At 40.7% G+C, this 27,512-nt stretch overlaps 1 protein-coding gene across 1 annotated transcript; it reads left to right on the forward strand.

Moving 5' to 3' along the window:
• The first annotated feature begins 9,261 nt into the window (after positions 1-9,261).
• On the forward strand, positions 9,262-26,842 carry lamp2 (lysosomal-associated membrane protein 2). The gene is made up of 9 exons (XM_059977004.1): positions 9,262-9,537; positions 14,002-14,117; positions 15,543-15,756; positions 17,496-17,657; positions 18,402-18,595; positions 18,686-18,799; positions 19,278-19,341; positions 21,588-21,758; positions 23,801-26,842. The coding sequence occupies exons 1-9, from the start codon at positions 9,492-9,494 to the stop codon at positions 23,938-23,940; spliced, it is 1,221 nt and encodes a 406-aa protein (XP_059832987.1). The 5' UTR covers positions 9,262-9,491; the 3' UTR covers positions 23,941-26,842.
• Positions 26,843-27,512: the final 670 nt, after the last annotated feature.

The raw sequence follows: 27,512 nt of genomic DNA on the forward strand, positions 1-27,512 counted from the left end.
TACCCGAAGCCTGGACTGACACCTTGCCCTACTGTCCTGTTCATTATTTGTTGTAATGCTGGTACTGTTTTTGTGCACTTTATGCAGTCTAGCATAGCTTTCTCTGTGTTTTTTTATTACGTAGTTCAGTCTAGTTTGTGTACTGTGTCATGTACACCGTGGCCCTGAAAAGCATTGTCTCATTTTTACTATGCAGTTATGGTCGAAATGACAATAAAAGTTGACTTGACTTGACTTGAGATCCTGACAGACCCATTCTACTTGGCTACTGGGACCACTGGTATTGCCCATGGGCTCAATTTAACCTGGAAAAGAACTTCTTTAGCCTTCATACGATCTAACTCACTGATTACTTTATCATGGATGGTACAAGGAACCAGATGACTTTGTAAAACTTGGATGCAGCATTTTCATTTAACACTATTTTACCCTTGATATATTTGAGTTTTCCAGTGTCATCCTTGAACACTGCTGTGACATCATTCTGTAACTGTCTTAATTTTCTTCCAGTTGACTCTGTTGCAGGGATGTGGCATGCAAATTGTGGATGGATCTCTAATCAGGTTGTAGTTGTTTCAGCCAATCATGACACCACAACGCTGGCTCTCCTGCTTTTACCACATACATGCCCAATGTGTCTTGTTGGATGTTGTATTTAACTATTCAATTTCATTCCCATATGAGTTATATTTTCTGCAGTACAAGTTCTTAGTTGGATACTTACAGGCTTCCGTTCAGTATCTTTGAAATGTAATTCAATCTCATTTTGTGGAATGACTGAAACAGCGGAATGACTGTTCAGTCATTTCCGGAATGACTGAAACTGAAACAGTATCCAAATCCATTTTAATTAATTTGCCATTCATGTTTGGTGTTAGCCATATTGCTTGCCTCTTGTTAGTTTTCACACACATAAATTTTAGGGCTTCAGAGTCCTGTGTCACTCTCATCATTATCATATTTTTCATCAACAGCCTTAAGATCAGTCCTTGTTTTGAAACTGCAACTTGACTTTTTAAACTTTTTCTCATCCCGGTGCAGTCCATTTATTTTTGTCTGCCTGGCATGCTCTTTGTGTGAGTCCTATTTAGTTGCATTTTCTGCAAGTTTCGGCCTTAAACCTGCTTTGGTCTGGTGTACGTGAGCCCCAGCCAGAACAATAATACAATTTGTTTGGCCAGGTAGGTTTATAGTTAGACGTTGCAATTTTGTTCATGCCCATTTTCATTCCTGACTGCAACTCAACTGCATCTCTGGCTGCTGTTTCCATTGATGCTATGATTTCAACAGCTTTTATCAATGTGAGTTATGCTTCAGTTAGGAAACATTTTTGAATGTTTTCTGGTGCAGCCCCCTGGCACGCCTTAGGCTTGCTCAGCTCGCTTCCATCTAGGGGGAGCAGCCTTTGGCCCTGCCCAACTGGGTAATCAGCTTGTGTGGATGCTGTGTGATGTCCCCAGCCTGCCAAATAACTGACAGTACACCATGTGCGATTAAATGATTACACTTTATAGATCTTACTAGAACTAAGTGATTAATAACGATACAGTATATATGAAGGTAAAGAAAATAAAGATTAGGCACCAAAACTTATCAAAGTCCAAACCACTTGGTGCACAACCGTTGGAGCTCAATTAATGAAGTCTTCTGGCCACCATTCGATCCCCTCAGACCTCCTCGACTCGCAGCTCAGGACCACCCGAAGTGATCAACCAAGCACCCCCGGCACGTCTGTCTTCATCTCCTCTCCTTACCAAACCTCCTGGCCTCGGACCCCTGCTCAGGGTCCGTTCCGTCGCCCAGCTTACAGCATCGCATCCTCTCTCTCTCACCCCTCGCGCCGAATCCCCAAATGCCCGCCAACAGCTTACAGACCCAGAAGAGAGAATAACATTAATCCTAATTGGTTAACAAATGAATACATCTCGTTATCAGCAACTCTAAACCCAAACAAGCTGCGAGAGAAAGCACTTATCATAACAAAGAAGCATTCCTACTTTTAACAAAACAAAGAAGCCATTTTGATTAACATACGCAGTAACAAAGAAAAAGAAGAAACCCCCTTACACTTCTAAAATAAATCTCTCATCTACAACCTCATCACTGAACTGATAATGCTCAGACACCTTCTTCAATTCAGCCACGTATGCTGAAATGGACTTTTTTCCTTTTGATTCCACTTATGAAACCAACATCATTCTGACATCTGGTTCTAAATATCCCTGCATTACTTTCACGATATCAGTAAAGCTCTGTTCAGCTAGTTTGGTTGAAGCAGTCAAACTCCAGAGCAAACTGTATGCTCCTCTACCCAAACTGGCTATTCAATTGCTTTAAAATACTGCTCAATTCACTCAGTATACAATAACCAGTTATCTTTTGTGCAATCAACTGTGTCTATCTTTCCAATGCAGGCAGTCATTTCTGCTTTTTTCCCCCAATTACTTTTGTTTTCACTCAGTACTCATTGGTTGTGGACCCCAGAATTTATGTTTTATGCCTTTAAAAAAAATCAGCAGTTTCTGTCCCTTCACAAAGGTGCAAGTGCTGCACCTTTCTTATTCAATCGTTTCTTGTTGTGTTTTTTAAAAACTCAGACATCTCGCTGCAGTTGTCCCGGATTTGTTTGAATCTTACTTGTCACCACTGTTATAGACAATAGACAATAGGTGCAGAAGTAGACCATTTGGCCCCTCGAGTCTGCACCGCCATTCTGAGATCATGGCTGATCATTCACTATCAATACCCAGTCCCTGCCTTGTCCCCATATCCCTTGATTCCCCTATCCATCAGATATCTATCCAGCTCCTTCTTGAAAGCATCCAGAGAATTGGCCTCCACCGTCTTCTGAGGCAGTGCATTCCACACCTCCACAACTCTCTGGGAGAAGCTGCTCTTCCTCAACTCTGTTTTAAATAACTGACCTCTTATTCTCAATCCATGCCCTCTGGTACTGGACTCTCCCAACATCTGGAACATATTTCCTGCCTCAATCCTATCAAATCCTTTAATTATCTTAAACGTTTCAATCAGATCCCCTCTCAATCTCCTCAATTCCAGCGTGTACAAGCCCAATCTCTCCAATCTCTCTGCGTAAGACAGCCCTGCCATCCCAGGAATCAACCTAGTGAATCTACGCTGCACTTCCTCAATTGCCAGAATGTCCTTCCTTAAACCTGGAGACCAAAACTGTACACAATATTCCAGGTGTGGTCTCACCAGGGCCCTGTACAAATGCAAAAGAACATCCTTGCTCTTGTATTCAATTCTCCTTGTAACAAAGGCCAACATTCCATTTGCCCTCTTCACTGCCTGTTGCACTTGCTCATTCACCTTCATTGACTGGTGAACTAGGACTCCTAGGTCTCTTTGCATTTCTCCCTTACCTAACTCGACACCGTTCAGACAATACTCTGCCCTCTTGTTCCTGCTTCCAAAGTGGATAACTTCACATTTATTCACATTGAATGACATCTGCCAAGTATCTGCCCACTCACTCAGCCTATCCAAGTCTCCCTGTATTCTCCTAACGTCTTCTTCGCATGTCACACTGCCACCCAGTTTAGTATCGTCAGCAAACTTGCTGATATAGTTTTCAATGCCCTCATCTAAATCATTGACATAAATCGTAAAGAGCTGTGGTCCCAATACAGAGCCCTGTGGTACCCCACTAGTCACCTCCAGCCAGTCTGAGAAACACCCATTCACTGCTACTCTTTGCTTTCTATCTGCCAACCAGTTTTCTATCCATGTTGAAACCCTGCCCCCAATGCCATGAGCTCTGATTTTACTCACCAATCTCCTATGTGGCACCTTATCGAATGCCTTCTGAAAATCTAGGTACACAACATCTACTGGCTTACCCTCGTCTAACATCCTTGTTACACCCTCAAAAAACTCCAACAGATTAGTCAAGCATGATTTGCCCTTGGTAAATCCATGCTGGCTTGGCCTAATCCTATTTCTGCCATCTAGATGTGCCATTATTTCGTCCTTAATAATGGACTCAAGCATCCTCCCCACGACTGACGTTAGGCTAACAGGGCGATAGTTCTCCGTTTTCTCCTTCCCTCCCTTCTTGAAAAGTGGGACAACATTAGCCACTCTCCAATCTTCAGGAACTGATCCTGAATCTAAGGAACATTGGAAAATGATTACCAATGCATCCGCAATTTCCTGAGCCACCTCTTTTAGAACCCTCGGATGCAGACCATCTGGACCTGGGGATTTATTAGCCTTCAGTCCTACCAGTCTACTCATCACAGTTTCTTTCCTAATGTCAATCTGTCTCAATTCCTCTGATATCTTATGACCCTGGCCCATCCATACATCTGGGAGATTGCTTGTGTCCTCCCTGGTGAAGACAGATCTAAAGTATGCATTAAATTCTGTTGTCATTTCCCTGTTTCCCATAACAATTTCTCCCAATTCATTCTTCAAGGGGCCAACATTGTTCTTAACTATCTTCTTTCTCTTCACATAGCTAAAAAAGCTTTTGCTATCCCCTTTTATATTCCTGGCTAGACTGAGCTCATACCTGATTTTTTCTCTCCGTATTGCTTTTTTAGTTAAGATCTGCTGTTCCTTAAAACTTTCCCAATCATCTGTATTCCCACTCATCTTAGCCCTGTCATACTTCTTTTTCTTTAATGCTATACAATCTCTGACTTCCTTTGTCAACCACTGTGGCCCCTTCCCCCTCTTTGAATCCTTCCTTCTCATTGGAATGAACTGCATTTGCATCTTTTGTATTATGCCCAAGAATATCTGCCACTGCTGATCCACTGTCTTTCCTGCCAGGGCATCCGCCCATTTAACTTTGGTCAGCTCTTCCCTCATGGCTCCGTAGTCTCCTTTATTTAATTGCAACACTGACACCTCTGATCTGCCCTTATCCCTCTCAAATTGTAGATAAAAACTTATCATGTTATGATCACTACTTCCTAATGGCTCCTTTACTTCAAGATCACTTATCAATTCCTGTGCATTACACATCACCAAGTCCAAAATAGCCTCGTTCCTGGTTGGCTCAAGCACAAGTTGTTCCAAAAATACATCCCTTAGACACTCCACAAACTCCCTATCCTGGGGTCCAGCATCTACCTGATTCTCCCAGTCCACCTGCATGTTGAAATCTCCCATAACGACTGCATTACCTTTAGCACATGCCAATGTTAACTCCCTAATCAACTTGTACCCAATATCCACACTACTGTTTGGGGGCCTGTACACAACACCCATTAGGGTCTTTTTACCCTTACTGTTCCTCAGCTCAATCCACACAGACTCTACTTCCCCTGTTCCCAAGTCACCTCTTGCTAAGGACTGAATCTCATTCCTCACCAACAGGGCCACCCCACCCCCTCTTCCCATATTTCTGTCTCTATGATAGCACGTATACCCTGGTACACTCAATTCCCAGGCCTGATCCCCTTACAGCCATGTCTCCGTTATCCCAACAATATCGTAGTTCCCTATTTTCATCTGAGCTTCAAGCTCATCTGTCTTATTTCTGACACTACGCGCATTCAAGTATAGAATTCTTAGCCCATTCCTCCTCTCTTTGCTTAAAACACTGCCTACTGTACCTAACCCAACTCCTTGAACTTCCATCGGGCAAATTGCACCCTGAATTTTGATGACCTTCTCAAGATCACCCAAACCTTGTACACATTTAACCCCATGCACCTTCTGACCAACCCTCTGGATCTGGATCCCTGCCCCCTGCACATCTAGTTTAAACCCCCCCGAGCAGCACTGGCAAATACTCCTGCAAGAATGTTAGTACCCCTCCGGTTCAGATGTAGACCATCCCTTCGAAACAGATCCCAATGTCCCTGGAACAAAGACCATTTATCCAAAAACCTGAACCCTTCCTTCCTGCACCATGCTCTCAGCCTCGTATTAATGTGCATAATCATTCTATTCTTCGCCTCACTCGCACGTGGCACAGGTAGCAATCCCGAGATTGTCACCCTGGAGGTCCTGCCTTTCAGCTTCACTCCTAACTCCCTGAACTCTCTAAGCAGGACCCCCTCACTCACCTTACCTACATCATTGGTCCCTACATGGACCACCACATCTGGGTTCATGCCCTCACTCTCAAGAATAGCCTGCACCCGATCTGAGATGTCCCGGATCCTGGCACCAGGGAGGCAACATACCATCAGAGACTCCCGATCTGCCCCACAAAATCTCCTATCTGCCCCCCTAACTATAGAGTCCCCTAAAACTATCGCTCTCTTCTCTTCCCTCCTCCCCTTTCTAGTTGAGGGTTCAACCTCTGTGCCAGAGGCAGGACCACTACAACTCATTCCTGGTAGGTCATCCCCATCAACAGTATCCAGTACGGTATACTTATTGTTAATGGGAATGGCCGCAGGGGTGCTCTGCTCTCTCTGCCTGCTCCCCCTGCCTCTCTGGACCGCCACCCATCTGCCTACTTCTTGGTTTTTTGGTATGACTACCTCCTGATAACTCCTATCTATCTCTGCCTCCACCTCTCGAATGATCCATAGTTCATCCAGCTCCTGCTCCAACTCCCTAACTCGGGCTGATAGGAGCCGCAGCTGGACGCACCTTTTGCAGGTGTGGTCACCAGGGACAACTGTGTCGACCCTGACCTCCCACATACCGCATACGGAGCACACCACTGCTCTGACCGTCTCCCCCATACCTGTACTGGATTTTTAGAATAAGTCTAAAAAGCACCTAGCGACCTTACCTTCCTCCCCTCAGCGAGCAATCACACAGGCTTCCCGAAGTCCCCCGATGCGGACTCCGCTGCCCGCTCTGAAAAGTCCTGCCTTTTAAAGTGTGCGCTCGACGCTGACGTCACTCGCGCCTGCGCAGTTCCCCCTCCTCCACAGGTATTGACCAGGTAGGCTTAAATCCTACCTGCACGGTCGAATTCTCTGAGCTCCCAGCTGAATCACAAGCTGTAACTTCCGATTCAAATGACCACTCTGAAAAGAAGTCCTGCCCTTTGTTATGTTTTGTAACTCTAAAACGTAAAGCTAACTGAAGGAAAAACAAGGAAAGATTGGAACAAACATATCTAGCTTAGTTTTTACTTTAGAAACATAGAAAACCTACAGCACAATACAGGCCCTTTAGCCCACAAAGCTGTGCCAAAAAAGTCCTTACCTTAGAACTACTTAGGCTTACCCATAGCCCTCAATTTTTCTAAGCTCCATGTACCTATCCAGGAGTCTCTTCAAAGACCCTATAGATTTCCGCCTCCGCCAGCAGCCCAATCCACGCACTCACCACTCTCCGTGTAAAAAACTTACCCCTGACATCTCTGTTTGTACTTCCAAGCACCTTAAAACTATGCCCTCTCATGCTAGCCATTTTAATCAAGGCACACACTAATGAAGCTCGGACATAATGACATATACCATTCACGTACTTTTAAAAGTAACTCGTAATGCATTACATAAACAGCAAAATATTTTATCAAATAAGATACTTAGAAGATTACACAAATATTGCTGAAGTATTAAATATACAAGAAATTCTCAAAGGAGCTCAGTGTTCTTGTAAATGCAACTGAAAGCAGAGCTGGATGTATAACAGATTGTTAGGAAAGCCTTCATTGCTGGAGCTTTTCAGTACAAGGGACCACTTAAGTACGAAGTGCTGCAAAGGTTCATCAGACAGACAGCTGGGCAGGTAAAAGAGAAACAGCTACAAGTAGACTGGTCTAAAGTTTATTAATGCAACTCCTTGACTTGAACAGGCCCTTCTTACCCCAGAAATGCAAATTCTTTTTTCCTACAGCATATGACACAGCCAAAGATTTGCTGTTCAAATGGTTGCTTTTTAAACTTACTCTGAAGCTCCTAAAACTGCAGCGTCACAAACATTTCCCTGCTCTAGCAGCAACGCACACTTCTTCCAATGGCTAGAAAATTGTACTGCAAATTCTTAGTGGTATCCTTCAGCCTGAAATTGGGGAGGCATTTGCCTGCTTTGAACTTAAATGGGGATTTGCATAAACTCGTCTACATAAGGTCATAGTCATTGAGATGTACAGCTCAAAGACAGGCCCTTTGGCTCACTATTTCCATGTCAACCCTCGTACTTCTTGCGTTAAGTCCATGCTCTTCTATGCCTTGCCTTTTCAAGAGTCCCTCGAAGTTTCCCTTAAATTAAGTGACTTCATCTGATTTCACAGTCTTCTGGAAATGAGCCTCGCATATCAACTACTGTGTGTAAAATCCCCCTTAAATTCACTTGAAAACTCTTCCTCTTATCTTAAATCTATGTTCCCTTTTCTATATCAGTACCATGAAAAATAAAGTATTTGATCACCTACTCTATGTACTTACATTTTATATAAGAAATGTAGTCACCCCCCCCGACTATCTAACCAAAGTACGGTAACTCAAATCATTCAGTCCAGGCAACGCCCTGGTGGATTTCCTATGTATTTTCTTCGGCACAATCATATCTTTCCTGTAAGTACAGCACAAAACTCCACACAATATTACAAGTGTGGTTTGTATATCTTGGAATTCAAATGATTTGAAATTAGTTTTGTATTTATAATCCGCACGCTGTTCAATCCCGAATTATGGGTACACTTCACTTCGACATCACCCTTTTTATTTTGTGTTCTAGACTCCTACATCATTGAATTCAATCCCCTAGAAATCACACTGAATAACTGATTAATAACACACTCCCGAGGGATTATTTCAAGTCATTTGTTTGTAAGGCTGCATCTTTGTCTCAGCAGTTCTACTCGACAATTCTTCACGTAGGAACCAGAAGATTTGTATATTTTCGTATCCAAATGATTTGAAATTGGATTTGTCTTTATTATTATTACAACGTTTTTGCTATTTGCGGGAAGTATTAATAAACTACGTCACGTGCAGCTATAAATCAACTCAGAACCCTAACTCGTGATCGCATAACGTCGCCAACACAGCAGGTAACAGAGCGAACACAAAACACGGCATCCAGCACCATTGCCGCTGTTTGCATCTCATTTCGCTGAATGTTAAGTCCGTCGTATCTATTACTGCGATACCAATGAAAGAGCACTTGTATCATCGCTCCGAAATTTATTAGAGATTTTAAATTGTTTTGAAAAATTGCTTAGATCACAACATTGCATACGTAAGTATTTCTGATTCCAGTTGTTGAAAATACCTACTTCCTAGAAGAGCGCGTGATTGCTTTAGTCAAGACACCGTCGTCTGATTGGACGATGGAATAAGTTCTCTTGATTAATTGGTTCGTTAATCACAATTGGTGGACTTTACACCGATCGTTTCTTGAGCCCCTTCTGCTTCCCTATTGGTCAAGTGAGAAATCGCTCGGAGAAGGAGCCACAGCTGATTGGTTATTCTGCCCAGCTACGCGCTGCGCCGGGAGCTGATTGGTCGAGGGTTGGCGGTGCGCTCATTGATCACGCGCAGAGCTGCGGGGCTGTAGTTGAGACGGTTAGGGCTTGGGGCGAAGTGTTGTCGGCTTCGGTCATGGGGCGTCGTGCCGTGAGCCAGCTCGTAATCTTCCTCCTTTCAGGTGAGCGGGGCCACTCGGGGGTTGTCATGCTCGGCTACCCTGACGGGGAAGCCTGACGCCATCGCTGGCTCGCGTCCTGGCTCAGGCCTGACGTTTCTCTTTTAAGTTTTCTTTAATTTATTTGTCTAGTCCAGTTGACGTGATCTCTTCATGTCGGTTTCCATTCTCTGCCATCCCTTTCATAGCGGTAGGTGATGTACGGTTAGAAATCCTGAGACGTACCTTGGGATCGGTAACAGTGGACATGATCCGTCGAATAGTTGGTATTTCCAGTACTGACTTGCCTGTCTCGGTTCCAATGCTTTAGCGATGGGCGCTTATTTGTCATGATCTCTTCCATATGCAATTTTATTACCGAGAAAAGTTAGTGAGCTCCAAATCCGGACTAAGTTTGATAAACTAGACGCCTTGGATATGCCCTGCCGCTCCTTGCTTTTATTCTTGTATCTCTTCGTACTACTTTTTTATGTTGCACTTGGTTTGGCAGAATACTGTGACTTTCTGCTGTTATTTTCAAAAGGGAATAGATTAAACTGCTTATTTCTCTCCATAGATGCCGCCTGATCTGCTGAGTACCTCCAGGAGATTGTTTGTTGCTCCGTATTAACAGTATCTTCCAAATTGAGTTTATAGATCGAATTTGCTCAATTCCACCTGCGATTGTCCTGATTCTTAAATTCTATATAAAAAAATCTGAGGTGCTGGCATCTGACATTTGTTTGCTGAGCTTTGGTGAGAAAGATAATGGTGTAAGCTCATTGGTAGTAGTCTGTGTTGGGGATTTTGGCATAGAGGGAGTTGCAAATTTCCTATTTGCTTAAATTTGGGCAACTGGCATTTACGAATAACCTTAAGTTAAAATTGCTTTAACACCATACTGACAAGAAGAAATGATGAATTTTTGGAAGTTGTGTATTTTAAGAATCAAAGTTGGCCTTATAATTAGTCTTGGGTGAAATCTGTTTTTGCACAGCCCTATAATGCAAAGATAAAATTGCTATAAGTTACGCAATTACAATAGTGCAGAAGTAGTTTTCATGGAAATCTGATGGCAGAGGGGAAGAAACTGTCTGAATCGTGGTGTATGGGTCTTCAGGCTCTAACAAAGTGAGTCCCATGAGGATGAGTTTTTGTTTTATAATTGAGCAAATGTATTGAATTGCAATGCTTTGATTCCTATTACCAAGGCCTCTTATAAAACAAGCTTTGTGGATTCCTTAAGCTTCAGTGAATTTAGTTTATTGATGTAATTTGAAGATATTTCAGGTAGACTGATGTGTTTGCTTCCTATCAGATTAATTGGTAGTGATTCTTCTGTAACGTGTTCAGGGGCTATCTGACTCTCTGGCATGAGGCAAATGTGTTTTAAATTTGAAATTAATTTGTACAATCTATATTTAAACCTTTAATGGCCGACGCCTCATCAGAATGTGTGACTAGTGGAGATACAGTTTCAATTGTTTGTATTGAAGTTCTTATCCCTGGCATAGCTTTTGTCTGTGTTCATTGTGTTGCAATAAACATGTCATTGTTTTGGATTCATCAGTGTTTCCTAGGTCATGTGTCATTTCTGGACTTTAATTTTTGATCACTTTTGATTTTAATCCCCTTTCAGTTTACATCTGCAACATTAGCAGAGTCCAGCAAAGCTCTATGGTTTTGGAACAGACCACATGTGATAGTTGATCGTTAACCTGGCATCTTAACTAGCTAAATTTGCTATAGAAACTATCATAATCTTGCAAGTGTCCCACCAGTGGGATTGTTAAACACGATAAATCGAGTTAATCTGGATGTGTTGCATTTCAGGAATGCATAATATTGACACTAATTTAGTGTATAATTGGCTTCCTGTTTATTCTGTTAAAAGCACTTGACTGTCACCATTTAGCAAGTGTACTAATTTTCTTGCATTTGAATGCCGGTTATGTCAATTGTGAAACTAGATTCCCAGTTGCATTTGGAGAGTTGAATCTGGTTTGTTCTTTGCTGGAGTCTGTATGAAATCTGGCCGTGCTTCATAGTCATGTGCCAGTTTGCCACTGTTATTCTCAGAAGGATCTGACACAGGATTTCTCCATTGATTGCAAGTGGGGATTCTGCAAAGATGTAAAGAGAACAGTTAGTTTAACTTTTACTTCAATGTAATGTTTTTAAGTGTGTTCTTTAAGTTAGGGGTGTGTTCATCTGGAACAGAAAAACCCTTCAGCATACGGAGTCTGTGCCAGTCATCAAGCAATTACTAAGTGAGGTGGGGCCTTCTGTTGGTCAGTTTTGACAGTAAATGTTATGTCCCAGCTGTCTGTGGTATGCAAGCAAGGGAGTATGATGTTGGGAGCGAACTGTTTCCCTTGTGGCAGGCTCCCCCTCCACACAGCTGATGAATCCATTGGAATGGCAGGGACTGGCACAGATGGCGTTGCAGGAGTTGATGGTCAGTGTTGAACTCAACGTAGGACTGGCTTGGGCATTCCAGCTCTGGATTTTTCCTTGGGGTTTTCTCCAGAAGCCTTCCCCATGAGTGGCTATAGCCACAAGGCATCAGAGGTTTGAGATCAGAGTTTCCTTCTAGATGAGATACCGGTCACAGTTGTTGAGCTCTATCTGCCCAAAGCGATTTGCTTTAAGGCACCAGTAATCTGCCTTTGCCCCTTGTTCTCTTCAGTGTAAAAGGTTTTGCTGGGTTTAGTAACAAAGCCATATATGAAGGCCAGGAGCTAGACTTAGTTGTCACAGGATATTTGAGATGCATGCCATGAGGAGCATTTTAATAGGTAGTAGGAGCTTATCCCCACTACCACCCTGGCTATAAGAACCTATTAGATAGCATGTATTAACATCCATAAATGCTATTTTGTTTTGTCCATAGTCCCATTCACTTCCCAATCCTGGTCAAAATACTGAAAGCATTTACAAAAGCCTATTAATGTAACAGCTTTCATTTTTTACATTATGGGAGGAGACCAGAGCCCCCAAAGCATTAGTGTTTTGAGTTGTTCGTGCTAACCTTCTAAGGCTCAAGTGGCATTTTGACTGCAGTCTGGGAATGGTCAAATACAAGCAAATATATACTTCAGGTGAGGGAAGGAGAGAGAAAAAATAAACTAGTGTGATCTGTCTTTGCAAAATGGACCCGTTTTGATCATATAATGCCTTAACTGGCTGAGTATGGTGGCAAAACAGGTTTAAATGTGTAATTTATCTTAACTTGGTGCCTGTATCTTTGAGAACTAGTCATGCATTCCTTAAAATTTCAGATTGTGTTCATTTGCAAGTCTCATTAGTTAAGATTCAGAAATTTATCTTTATTGTAAAGATTGACCCTTTTTATGTCACTTCACTGTGTTCTTGCTGCAGGTCAGGTAATATAGGGTTGGCACTTAGGTTGTCGTCCTCCCTCTTTCATGATTGGAAGAATGCTATTGTACTGTAAAATACCAGATCTGTAACTTTGCTTTGAATTATGAATTTGTGATGTATTGGCCTAAGTTTGGTTGATGCTAATGCCAAGACAAGTGGTTATTACAAAGTGGGTGTCTGCAGTGCGCTGTAGCTTTCAAGTAGGTAACTTGCATGTCACATCAAAGAATGGATGAGGAGTCATTGATCACGTCACTTAAAAAGACTACTAGATGAAATTTGTTTAAATGGGCTGATATTTGCCATTATGGGGATGCCAATCCACTTGAGAATCCTAATCCATAAACTGCTCAAGGACTTGACATCTATTGTTGCTGTAGTAGATCTTCACTAAACTTGAATACCAAATCAGACTATAGGCAGTATCTTGTGAAGTTTTGGCTCAGAGGTACCACTGCAAGTATCCTTGGTATTTATTTTTAAAAAAATCCACAATGTGATCCACTGTTCTAGTTGCCTCATTATAGAAAGGATGTGGAAGCTATGGAGAGGGTGCAGAGGAGATTTACCAGGATGTTGCCTGTTTTGGAGAACAAGTCCTATGAAGCAAGGTTAGCAGAGCTGGGACTTTTCTCTTTGGAGCGTAGAAGAATGAGAGGGGACTTGATAGAGGTCTACAAGATTATGAGAGGCATAGATAGGGTGTGCAGTCAGTATCTGTTTCCCAGGGCACCTGTAGCAAACACCAGAGGGCATATGTACAAAATTAAGGGAGGGAAGTTTAGGGGAGACATCAGAGGTAAGTTTTTTTACACGGAGGGTTGTGAGTGCCTGGAATGACTTGCCAGGGATGGTGGTGGAGGCTAAAACTTTAGGGGTATTTAAGAGCCTCTTGGACAGGCACATGGATGAAAGAAAAATGGAGGGTTATGGGGTAGTGTTGGCTTAGTACTTTTTTTTAAAGGATTATATGGGTTGGCATAACATGGAGTGCTAAAGGGCCTGTACTGTGCTGTAGTGTTCTATGGTGAGTTTGCAGATTAACTGACCTTGAATGTTTATTGCAAGGTAACTCAATGAACAATATAGTATTCTTATTTTCAGGATTTTTGCTGGCTGAAGCAGTGAAGATTGAAGTCCATGACAAGGATAATAAAACCTGTATATATGCTTTTCTATCAGTCAACTTCACTGTCCGTTATGAAGGAAATGAAACAATGGTAAGTTATTCAACTCTGTGTGATTGCAACAGCAAGATTGGAGCAATTTCAGCTCCTGCGGTTAATTTTCAAGTCCTTCTTTTCTGGATGGGTTACAAGGTTTGAGTGGAAATTTGACTCCTATTTGCTTGCACATTAGATTTTTGACAGCAAAAACATTGAGCTTGTTTGTAATAGTCTCTAGACAAAAATTACTTGAATATTGACTACTGTTTCTTTTTTTTTAAAAAAAAGAAATATTTGCTTTCCCTTGTTGAACTGGATACCATAATGTAGTTAGCATAATCATTAGTGAAACAACTCTTTGCTGTAAGTCATTTAACAGTATTATTTACAGTAGCTACTGAGCTTCAGGGAATGGGTACTGGTACCAGTTATCTTGGAAATGTGGTAATTGAGTAATTGTTAAGAATAGTTGTAAAGATTTGACTTGAACAAATCATTTAATGAAGCAAGGTATTTGCTTTTAGTTTCATTACTATCCAAGTAGTCATTTAATGCTTGAAATTACCATATTTAAAGATACTAGAATCTTTTGAAATATTTGTCTAAATACAAGTCAAGTTTCAGCTTATCACAAGAAATTGGTTATCTGTCAAAATCTATTTTGTATTTTTTCATTAAGTGGAGGCTGCTTTGCTCAGCTAATGTAACTGGACACCTTCCAAATATATTTCAGGATCCATCCTGGGTACATTGTTGTGGAGAATGGCTGTACTATAAATGAACACTGTACGGACTCAATTTCTAGATCAATTTGAATTTGTGGTATTTAAAATATTCAGGCCTGCAAATCATTGGGATCAGTTCTGTAGGTGATAAAACAGCTATCGCTTTTAATTTAATTGAAAATAATTCATATTTACACTGCTTTCAATGTATCAGATTTTAAAATTACTGCCAATTGTCCGCAAATGCATTCTGATATTCAATTAGCTCATTGGTTAATGTTCAACTATAGGCACTTAATGGACAATCCTTAATTATTTGGTTATTTATCATTTTTTGAGACTGGGGGCTGGTTTTGGGGTTTGCAAGGTTTGTTGCTTTTTTGTGTCTGGGGAGTGATGGTATTTCTTTTCAACAGCTCCCATGGTTTTTCTGTATTTTGTGGCTATCTGGAGATAACAGATTAGTTGTTCATGACTGTTTTGACAAAATGAACCTTTGACCTTTTTATTTGGAGCCAATATTTGGGATGGGTGGTGGTTGAGGAAAATTGATTCATCTGGTCATTGCCAAGTTATTAACTGTTAATGTCTTAGTTTCCATTTTTTCTAAGAACTTGCATGTGATACTGTTAATCCCAGCTATTGAAAGGAGCTTGGGTTACTTGGCTTATTGATGGTCCAACTGAGCCATTGCAGGGATCAATCATTCTAGTATCAACATGCCTATATAATGATTTTTGTCTACTTCATCTAGGAAAATGCGACATTTCTACTGCCTAATTCATTATCATCAAACGGAAGTGTCTGTGGTGGAAATAATTCGGCTCCTTTGTTAAAATTGGACTTTGGACCTGGTCATTCTTTGAGTTTAAATTTCTCCCATTCTGCTGGAGCATTTAGAGGAGATGTGTTGACTTTCACATACAACACCAGTGATGCTACACTGTTTCCTGGAGCAAAAAACAAAAGTATGATTTTTATTTTTACTTTGCATAGTGGGTTGAACAATAAGTTTAGCAACAAATGTTCCTAACCATCTCAAAGTTTGACATTACTAGGTAAATGGCAATTTTTAAATATACAAAATATAAACAATCCTACTCCAGGATTAGGGGAATTTCCATTGGTTTATTTTGATTATCTGAAGATGCTATATGCTTTGTATCTCACATAGTTGTTGCCTTTGCACTAATATGTTTGTGGCTCTTTGGGACACAGATGGGGACTATTGCTCTAAGGAATTTCTGGTTTTAAGAATCTAGTTACTTTAATTTGCTGTCATTGGATATATTTATGCTTAAGAAGAGCAGTGTGAGTTGCCTCTGACTATTGCAAATTTCTACTGATGTACAATGGAGAACATTCTAACTGGTTGCATCACTGGTATGGAGGGGCCACTGCACAAGATCAAAATAAGCTGACAAGTGTTGCTTATTCCTTGTCCCAGCATTGGGGACGTCCTCAAAAGACAATGCCTCAAAAACTTGGTATCTGTCATTAAGAACCCCCATCAACCAGGACATGCCCTCCTCTCATTGCTACCATGCAGGAGGTGGTACAGGTGTCTGAAGAAACACGCTCAATAATTTAAGAACAACTTGTACCTCTCTGCCATACATTTCTAAATGAACAGTGAACCCACTTTTTTTTTGCTCTTTTTGGATTACTTCATTCATCTTATTGTAATTTGTATTGCAGTGAACTGCTACCATATAATAAATTTCATGATATATATGCTAGTGATATTAAGCTTGATGCTGAAAAGAAATTTCCTTAGTGCCCCACATATTTCTTTACTTCCCCTTTTAATTTCTGCGGTTTTTCTCAATGGGAAATGCATGTGTTACAGTTGCTTAGTTGAAATTTGTAATCACTTGCTAATGCATTTTTATACATTCTTTGCTGCTTACTATATCTTTCAATCCTTGTGTCTACAAATTTCTTTTTACTCCACTACTATCTTTTAAGTTTCCTAGCTGTATTAATGTTTTCTTCAGTGATCATATTGGAGCAATGAAACAACATCTTTCATCAAATCAAGCCCATATGCCATAATTTGATCTTACTGAGAGCAATATGGTGGGGGTGGGGGGGGGGGAAGGTGCGGAGAAGAAAAGATGGGCAAAGGCAGTTATCTTGGCCAACCAGTCAAACTAATACGATGTAGAATGACTGTCTACGTGGCATTTTGCCCATTGGTAAATTTGCCTACAGGGTATACTTGAGAAAATCAGAAGGTTCCTTTCTGCTAAGAGTACCTTGGGTATATTTTGATGACTTAAGTGACATACCAAGATTTGGTAACTTTTTAATTCACTATCACTTTCATGGTGTGCGGTTATACCTGGCACACAGCTTTCTTAAATTGATCTTGTGAATAATGGAGCAATTACATTTTGAAGTTTACTGAAGCCTAGCTTTATAAAATGAAGGTCTGAGTTGGCACATGACCATTGTCGTAAGGCTGAATTGTACCACATGAATTCAGAGAATTATCTGTGAGCATTTGTTATCAAGGAGGGTTCCATGAAGCAATCATGCCATTTTTATCTATTTATTCTTTGGGGTTCTTGCTCTTCAGAGAATGTTTGATCATTTCTTGCTGCGATTAATACAGGGTGGATGTATTTTTCACTCCATGAATATTGAGCTAATATGATCCATTTTCAATGCATTTCATTACCTCCATTTTGTTCCATCGTTACAGATGTAAACAAAGTTTCTGTGGATTCCCTAATGGAAAAGGCACCACTCAACACAATTTACACATGTAGAAGTGCTAAAGCTTTTGCAAAAAAAGACGTAATCATGGTTTTTTATGATGTTGGTATTCAAGCCTTTGTGGAGAATGGAACAATTAGCAAAAATGGTGAGATGCCCCATTTAATTGTTATTTTGGCTTTTTATGTAATGATGCCAGATTTCAGATCTGTTTTTAATGTTTACAATGGCTCAAAAATCTGTGCTGTGGCACTGATTCAAGTTGACTTTTAAAAGTAGAATCTTAACCATTAGTAGGTTATTTCATCCTGCCTCCCACTTTGCTATCTAGGCACATTAGGTTCCAAAGTGAATGCCTGAAATATGGTCACACCAGCCAATGATTTCTCAAATTTAATAACTTCTATATTTTCATTTCAACTGCACTGGATGTTGTACATTTCAAATTTTTTTTTAAAGGTCTGTTTGAAATTGCCACAATCTATTTTAAAGTAGTGAATTTAAAAGCTTCATTTTTTTTCTTTTCGGTATATGATACTTGGACAGAAAGGATAAGATGACCTGCTTTTAGAGTTGGTGATCCATTATTGATGTGACCCAGTCAGATACCTAGTTCAGGTCAATGGCTCAAATCAGGATGAAATACTTGGTATTGATGCATGTTCTCAATTCTTACTCAATGTTTAACTTCATCCTTGAGCTCACGTGCTATCAGCCTGTTGTGCATCTAGTTTAGTTTAGATAGCATTACAGGGTAACTGAACCTAATCATATGTAGGTAAATTTTTGTTCTCACCCAAATGGACCTCAAGATGAGCTATGTGGTGAATGATTTATTGACTGAACTACCTAATTTAATATTTTAGTGAGAATCTTTTTTCCTTTTTTACAGAATCTATCTGTAAGGCGGATATTCCTACTACTACGCCACCTCTCACAACATGGACAACCTCAACCATGACCCCAACTACGTTACCACCATCACTGCCAACAGTGGGCAACTACGCCCTCAAAAATGGCAGTATTATTTGTCTCCTTGCCAATATGGCCCTACAGCTGAATCTTACCTATACAGATGATAACCAGGTATTTTTGGTTTTGCATTTTTGATTGTTGGGTTTTTTTTGCATTACAAGCAAATAATTTCTCCCTTTTCTATTATCCAACCTATTTCAGACACAAGTGATTAATGTTGATTCGAATTCTACAGCAAGTGGGCACTGTGGGGAACAAGATGCTGCTCTTCTGCTTGAAGATAAAAACACAACAATTCTATTTCATTTTATTGTGGTAAGCATTCACCTTCATTAAGGGGAACACAGACGAATGCAAGATGTCTTGTTCTAGACCAGACTAAATTGATCAAACTTTTCTAGGGCTCAGGAAGCAGTAAGACTTGACAGTGGCACAAGATAAAACAATGGACTAGCGATTCACATAAGCTTGTTTTGGGAGTTAAAAGGGATGGGGAAAAGTGTATAGTTTCAGTATATTTTTAGGGAACATTACCTTTAGTTTGCCAAGTTAACCATGGTTCAGCATTATAACCAGTTATTCATACATCCATTTGTCAGACAGCAATTGGACATAACAACTATCGTCTTCCTTAGCTTGGGGAAATTTGATACATTAATATCTGCAATTTAGTTGTAGCATTATCTTTTGATACAAGATTTTCTAGGTCTTTTATGGTGTCTTAATATCCTTTGATTATATTCTCCTGAAACATTTCAGCATTTTGGCATACTTGTGTAATATTTTGTTGCAGGAGCAATCAAAGTTCTTCTTAAAGGAGGTGAAAGCTAATACAAGCCTGGTTGTAAATGGTTCAAGTAAGTATTGTCAATTGCAGTAGTTGAAGGTAAGCTTGGCAAGGTTATCAGATTGTCCATCCAAGATATTTCATCTTAATCGAAAAGGTGACTAACATGAAGTTTCTTTCAAATAAGAGGTTATTGAACAAAAACAACAACACACACAAAATGCTGGTAGAACACAGCAGGCTAGGCAGCATCTATAGGGAGAAGCGATATCGACATGTCGGGCCGAGACCCTTCGTCAGGACTAACAGAAAGGAAAGATAGTAAGAGATTTGAAAGTAGAGGGGGGAGGGGGAAATGCGAAATGATAGGAGTAGACCGGGGGGTGGGGGTGGGATGAAGCTAAGAGCTGGAAAGGTGATTGGCAAAACTGATAGAGCAGGAAAAGGGAAAGGATCATGGGACGTGAGGCCTCAGGAGAAAGAAGGGGGGGGAGCACCAGAGGGAGATGGAGAACAGGCAAACAACTAAATATGTCAGGGATGGGGTAAGAAGGGGAGGAGGGGCATTAACAGAAGTTAGAGAATTCAATGTTCATGCCATCAGGTTGGAGGCAACCCAGCCAGTATATAAGGTGTTGTTCCTCCAACCTGAGTTTGGATTCATTTTGACAATAGAGGAGGCCATGGATAGACATATCAGAATGGGAATGGGACGTGGAATTAAAATGTGAGGCCACTGGGAGATCCTGCTTTTTCTGGCGAACCGAGCGTAGGTGTTCCACGAAACGGTCTCCCAGTGTGCGTTGGGTCTCGCCAATATATAAAAGGCCACACTGGGAGCACCGGATGCAGTATACCACACCAGCCGACTCACAGGTGAAGTTTCGCCTCACCTGGAAGGACTGTGGTGCCCTGAATGGTGGTGAGGGAGGAAGTGTAAGGGCAGGTGTAGCACTTGTTCTGCTTACAAGGATAAGTGCCAGGAGGGAGATCGGTGGGAAGGGATGGGGGGGACGAGTGGACAAGGGAGTCGCGTAAAGAGCGATCCCTGCAAAAAGCAGAAGGGGGGGGGGAGGGAAAAATGTGTTTGGTGGTGGGATCCCGTTGGAGGTGACAGAAGTTACGGAGAATTATATGTTGGACCTGGAGGCTGGTGGGGTGGTAGGTAAGGACAAGGGGAACCCTATCCCGAGTGGGGTGGCGGGTGGATGGGGTGAGGGCAGATGTGTGGGAAATGAGGGAGATGCGTTTGAGAGCAGAGTTGATGGTGGACAAAGGGAAGCCCCTTTGCTTAAAAAAGGAAGACATCTCCTTTGTCCTGGAAAGCAAAGCCTCATCCTGAGAGCAGATGCGGTGGAGACAGAGGAATTGTGAGAAGGGGATAGCCTTTTTGCAAGAGACAGGGTGGGAAGAGGAATAGTCCAGGTAGCTGTGAGAGTCTAGGTTTATAGTAGATATTGGTAGATAGGCCATCTCCAGAGATGGAGACAGAAAGATCAAGAAAGGGGAGGGAGGTGTCAGAAATGGACCAGGTAAATTTGAGGGCAGGGTGAAAGTCTGAGGCAAAGTTAATGAAGTTGACGAGCTCAGCACGCATGCAGGAGGCAGCGCCAATGCAGTCGTTGATGTAGCGAAGGAAAAGGGGGGGGTGGATACCGGTATAGCCTTGGAACATGGACTGTTCCACAAAACCAACAAAAAGGCAGGCATGACTGGGACCCATACGGGTGCCCATGGCTACATCCTTGGTTTGGAGGAAGTGGGAGGAGCTAAAGGAGAAATTATTGAGAGTAAGAACTAATTCCGCTAAGACGGAGGAGAGTGGTGGTACAGGGGATTTGGTTAGGTCTGGAAGCCAAAAAGAACCGAAGAGCTTCGAGACTATCTCGGTGGGGGATGGAGGTATATAGGGACTGGATGCCCATGGTGAAAATAAGACGGAGGGGGCCAGGGAACTTAAAATCATTGAAAAAAATTCAAAGCATGAGAAGTGTCACGAACACAGGTGGGAAGAGATTGAACAAGGGGGGGGATAAGTCACTGTCAAGGTATGCAGAAATGAGATCAGTGTTTATTGAACTAAAATGTTCTTTACATAACTGTTACCTGATCTTGGGTGTTCTTGCTACAAGTGGTGTTGCATATGATTCCATTTAGAGGTTAGGCAGAAGTACTGGGAAGCTATTTGATGCAAGTGCCCATGCTCAACCGCCCATTTGGTTATGTTTAAATTCGCGTTTTGAGTTAAACTTTAATTTGGAATTAGTTTTAATGTTAAATTCTTTTGAATTGAGTAGGTCCACTTCTCTTTTGCAGCAATCTCACTTCACTATAGCAATAGTAGCCTGAGATACTGGCAGGCATCTGTTGGAAGTTCATACATGTGCCAAAGGGAGCAGAGGCTGAGGGTGACCGACCAGTTGGTTATTAATGCATTTAAAGTGTGGATCCAGCCATTTGACTTGAAGTCTGGAGTATTCTCCAGAGGTAAGTGTTTTTCTGTATAGTAACTATAAATGCAATTGTTTGTGATAATTGAATTGACTTCTTACATCCCTCACATGAGTGAAAATCTTTGCGTTATATCTCCATCTAAGTGTGCAATCATAGTAATTTATAATTTGTAATAAATAGAACAGTCAATGTAAGTCAGTGTGAGCTCATCAGTCTGATGGCCTGGTGGAAGAAGCTGTCCCGGAGCCTGTTGGTCCTGGCTTTTATGCTGTGGTACCACTTCCCGGACGGTAGCAGCTGGATTAAATTGTGGTTGGGATGGCTTGGGTCCCCAATGATCCCACGGGCCCTTTTTACACACTTGTCCTTGTAAATGTCCTGAATCATGGGAAATTCACAACTACAGATGAGCTGTGCTGTCTACACTACTCTGCAGAGTCCTGTGATTAAGGAAGGTACAGTTGCCATACCATGCAGTGTTGCAGCCAGTCAGGATGTTCTCAATTGTGTCCTCAACTGCCTGAGATGAAAGAGGAGCTGTTTTTGTCTTTTTCATAGAAACATAGAAAACCTACAGCACAATACAGGCCCTTCAGCCCACAAAGCTGTGCTGAACATGTCCTTAGAACTATCTAGGCTTACCCTTAGCCCTCTTTTTCTAAGCTCCAAATATCAGTCCAGGAATCTCTTAAAAGACCCTATCATTTCCGCCGGCAGCCCATTCCATGCACTCACCACTCTCTGTGTTGTTTTTTTTTAAAAAAACAACTTACCCCTGATATCTCTTCTGTACTTACTTCTAAGCACCTTAAAACTATGCCCCCTTGTGCTAGCCATTTCAACCCTGGGAAAAAGCCTCTGACTATCCACATGATCAATGCCTCTCATTATCTTGTACAGCTCTATCAGGTCACCTCTCATCCTCCGTCGCTCCAAGGAGAAAAGGCTGAGCTCACTCAACCTATTCTCATAAGGCATGCTCCCCAATCCGGGCAACATCCTTGTAGATTTCCTCTGCACTCTTTCTATGGTTTCCATGACCTTCCTGTAGTGAGGTGGCCAGAACTGAGCACAGTACTCCAAGTGGGGTCTGACCAGGGTCCTATATAGCTGCAGCATTACCTCTTGGTTCTTAAACTCAATCCCATGATTTTTGAAGGCCAGTGCACTGTATGCCACCTTAACCATAGTCAACCTGTATAGTAGCTTTGAGTGTCCTATGGACTCGAACCCCAAGATCCCTCTGATCCTCCACACTGCTAAGAGTCTTGCAATTAATGCTGTGTTGTGGATGCTGAGGAACTTGAAGCAGTTTACCCTCTCAATCCCAGATCCATTGATGTCAATAAGGGTTAGCTGAATTCCATTCCTCCTATAATCCATAACCAGCTCCTTGGTTTTTGTGACAGAGGGAGAGATTGTTTTCTTGACACCACTATGTCAGAGAGATGACTCTAGTCACTTGGTCTTTTTACTCCTGTTCAATGTGAATGCTAAAACTGATTGTCAACTGGTAAATATGAAACAAATGTAAAAAATTTGTCTTTGTTCTTTCCTTTTTATTGCCACATGATAACATTTGGTATCTTGAGTTTACTTGTGCTGCATTGGTATTTATAATGAAGTGCTGAAACTTTGGATCCCTTTACCAATAAGTAGTTGAGCCCACAAGTCCAGCTAATTTGGTAATCTATGTTGAACTGAGCATCAGAAAGATTAGAAATTGGCATTCTAGATTTAACTGCAAACCTGAGGCAACATTATATTTTTCATCTTGTGACTCATGACCATTCAACCCATTAAAGTCCTGCTAATTTGGAACATTCCTATTAAGTCCATTTCTTTCAGTCTTGAATATTTCTCATGCCAGCAGTTCTCCTAATTGTTTTCCTTACTCCAACAGTATCCTGCTTTAAGTATGGATGGGGGAGAAATAACTTGGCAGTTGTTTAAAACAATTCAACTGAATAAAACATCATACTCTATCTAGTTTTAAAAAGTTATGAAACTTCCACCAACTTAGAGCTGTTTCCTTGTGCGGTGGCTAGTAACTAATGTTTCTGTTTAATCCACAGCTGAAGAATGTTCTCTGGATGATGACAGCATTCTTATTCCTATTATAGTTGGTGCCTCTCTAGCTGTCTTAATTGTAATTGTTATAATTGCTTATATGGTTGGTAGAAGAAAAAGCTATGCTGGATACCAGACGCTCTAGATTTGGTCAGTCATTTAATTAGTGATATAATTACATGATTGCTATTCCGTAGGTGGAAGTCCTTGCCTCTCAACTTTAAAATTGCACTAGGCCTTTGCCAAGTCTTTGGGGCTGATGAACTTGTACCTATACTTTCTGGAGATGAAATGTTGAAAGCACATTGCTGGCATTGAAGGCTGAAACTTTGCTTTAGACTTCATGGCATTACTCCAAGGAAATGAGTTTAGTCTAATAAGTCTGTCTTGGTATCTGACTTCTCTGATTAACGCTTTTGAATGACTAATATTTGCCAGCAATGGTTCTAACATTTCTTCCAATTTAAAGAATAAAATTGAATGTTGTACAATCAATCCTAATTTAGCTTGTTTGGGTGTATTGTGGAAAATGTATAAATGTTAATAATGTCTGTGTATATAAGTTTGAATTTAGCAAAAAAATAAATTTTAAAGATGTTTGCTAGGTGCCTTGAATTGTAGAAACTTTTCCAAGTTTGTAATGTCTGTCCTAATTGGCATGTGCAAATATTATCTAATGTTAACCACTGACCTCTAATTTTGCAACCTGGAGCTTTTTCACTGCACACTAAACACAGTGAAATTGTGAACATTTTGGCTTTCATCTTGGTATTGTAGCTTAGATAAAGTGCAACCTTTTCCTGTAGTACATTTTTATGTGAAATTCAACTTGCATTTATAATAAAGAATCCTCATGAAGTTTGTACAGTTTTATTTTGGGCTGAGATCAAGTAATTTTTACACTTTTTAATAGGAAGCAACATCTAGGCAGCCTGAGCATTTGGGGACATTTAAATTTTTTTCTGTTCATTTTATGGAAATGTAAAGGCATATCACTCAACAACAAATTATTAAACATATTATTCACCATTTTAATTTCAAAATGCCATTCTGGATTTCTTGTGCATCACTAGTAGTCATTAATTTTCTTGAATGAAGGTGATTACTGCATCTACTTCAGTCATGAATCCATTTGATGCATATGACCACCTGTAATTGTGGAATTGCTGAGCAATGGAACTCGGTAGCTGTATTAAGCTCCACTGTTCAGCTAACTTTAATCATTTCCATCAGAGATTAAATGTACTTCTGGTTTGTCTTTTACAAATTTGTTATTGTTTTGTAAGCTTGTAGAAATTTGCATTGCTTTAGATTAGCAAATGGCACAATGAGCAAATATCCATGTGTAGTCTGTTTCCTTGACTTGTATAATCTAATTGACATGTACAAGGAATTTTTGAAGCTGTTTGCTTCTTGCTTTCAGAAATATAATGTCAAACTAACCTATCTTGAAGTTACTAAATGTGTTTTGTTGCATTAAGCCTTAATATTCAGGTTGAATTTGGATTAGGATAAAATCCTGAACAACTTGGTTTATGGGCTTTTGCAGTTTCTTATGATTTTAAATAAGCAGCACAAATCAATTAAAAATTCCATTAGTGAGATTGGGGGTGCACTGGAAACTTTGGTCCCTCCTAGCTCTATCCAGAATACATTTTGACCTTGAAGACAATGAGTCTTTAACAAGCAGAAGATAAAATTAATGCTTTGAGGCTTCAAATTAAATAATTGGATTACTCTACAGTCTTTATTTCAAATCTTGATAGCTATCTTCAGTCTACTTGATTTTGAGTGATTATTTTTGAAATAATTGTGGTCCCCAATTTTTGGTCTTGAGTCTACAGCTTTGTGTAAATCCTAAATTGTTCTCAGTGTATCTTGATGGAGATGGAACAGCTAGGTTCCTACTGTTTCCAGTGTTAATGATTTTAAATTTGCATGCTTCAAAGATTTTGTACTGGTTTCGTGATTGTTATTTTCCATTTGCAATCAGGTTACAACCTAACATGCAATTGAATAACATGGGCAGCAATTTCCATCTAGCTTGGTTTGTTCATTAATATTAGCCATAAAGTTTATGTGGATGTTCATGACTATGAAATTGAAGTTGTATTTATAAATGACATTTCAGAGTTTGCACTACTATGTCCCTTCAAACTAACAAATTTACACAGCTGAAGAACGTCCTCATTCTGAGGATTTCTTGTGTAATTGCTTTTGAAACTGCATTATGCCTGTTAATTGTCATTGGCTAATTCCTGAATTATATACAACAAATCAGTGCATCTAACCCTTTCTGTTTGCTCCATTACTTTCTGTACAAGGTTTCCAGTTTGTGGTCAGAGACAAAGGCATTAAGTTAACTTGTTTGTATTTATTTTATTTCTGCAACATAAGGGAATAAAAGTCTTTGCATCTTTTGCAACGTACAAGCAATAAGAATGTGAAATTTGAGGATATTGCTCAAATACTAAAATTGTATACATGTACAGTCAGATACACAATCTGATCGATGTATTCATAAATCTGATGGCCTGGTGAAAGAAGCTGTCCTGGAGCCTGTGGTCCTAGCCTTAATGCTGCAATACTGTTAGCAAAACGGTAGCAGCTGAAAGAGTTTGTGGTTGGAGTGGCTGGAGTCCCTGATGATCCTTCGGGCCCTTTTTAATCCCATTGCTGTGAATGTACTGAATAGAGGAAAGTTCATATCCACAGACACGCTGGGCTGTCCATCCCACGCCGCTCTGCGTTGGAGGGTAGTACAATTCCCGTATGGGGCGATGACACAGCCAGTCAGGATGCTCTCGATGATGCTCCTGTAGAAAGTAGTGAGGAGTTGGGGAATCGTGCCAAACTTCAGCTGTCTGAATGATAGCAATTTATATATGATCCATTTATTTAACAATGCTTTTGGTCAATAGTGATGTTCACAATGTAGGTTCAAGTTATTCAGTATCATTTACTACTTGGTACTCTATATTTTGGGATGCAGAAACTGGCTTTGTATGCGATTGGCACTGAGCAATAAACTGAAAATCAAAATGTCACATTGTGTTTGAATTTTTTTAAAAGTTAGTCTTGCAATGTTCAACTATTACATGCATCCTTCAAAAGAAAGCATTAAAACATCTTTCAATATGAAACTACTATGCAGAGGAGTGTGAACGGATGTTGCTGCGGTTCTGTATTATATATTTAAGGTAAAATGGAGGCCAGCAGGTATGTTAGATACTTGCAACATACAAAATGTTATAGAAAAGAGTAAATGGTTGACATTTCAGACAGCCTTCATCAGGACTGGAGCAAAAAGGTGAGTCAGAAGAAGGGAGGAAGAAATGCAGGGTAGTAGGTAAAACTGGGTGAGAGGTGAAGTCAAGAGCTGGGAAGTTGATTGGTGACAGATAAACGACTGGAGAAGGGGGAATCTGAAAGAGGACAGAAACCTGTGGAAGAAGGGGGAGGAGATGGTGAAGGAGAGGCAGGGGTCTATTATCAGAAGTTCAAGAAATTGATATTCCAGCCATCATGTTGGAGGCTACCCAGAAGCAATACAAGGTGTTGGTCCTCCAACCTGAATGCGGCCTCATCATGGCAGTGGAGGCGGCTGTAGACTGACACTTTGGAATGGGAAGTGGAATTAAAGTGGATGGCCACTGGGAGATCCTACTTTTTCTGTCATGTTAAATGGTCATCGGAGGCACGAAGAAAGCAGTCATG

The sequence above is a fragment of the Hypanus sabinus genome, chromosome 8, assembly GCF_030144855.1.
Source record: "Hypanus sabinus isolate sHypSab1 chromosome 8, sHypSab1.hap1, whole genome shotgun sequence".
Lineage (NCBI taxonomy): Eukaryota > Metazoa > Chordata > Chondrichthyes > Myliobatiformes > Dasyatidae > Hypanus > Hypanus sabinus.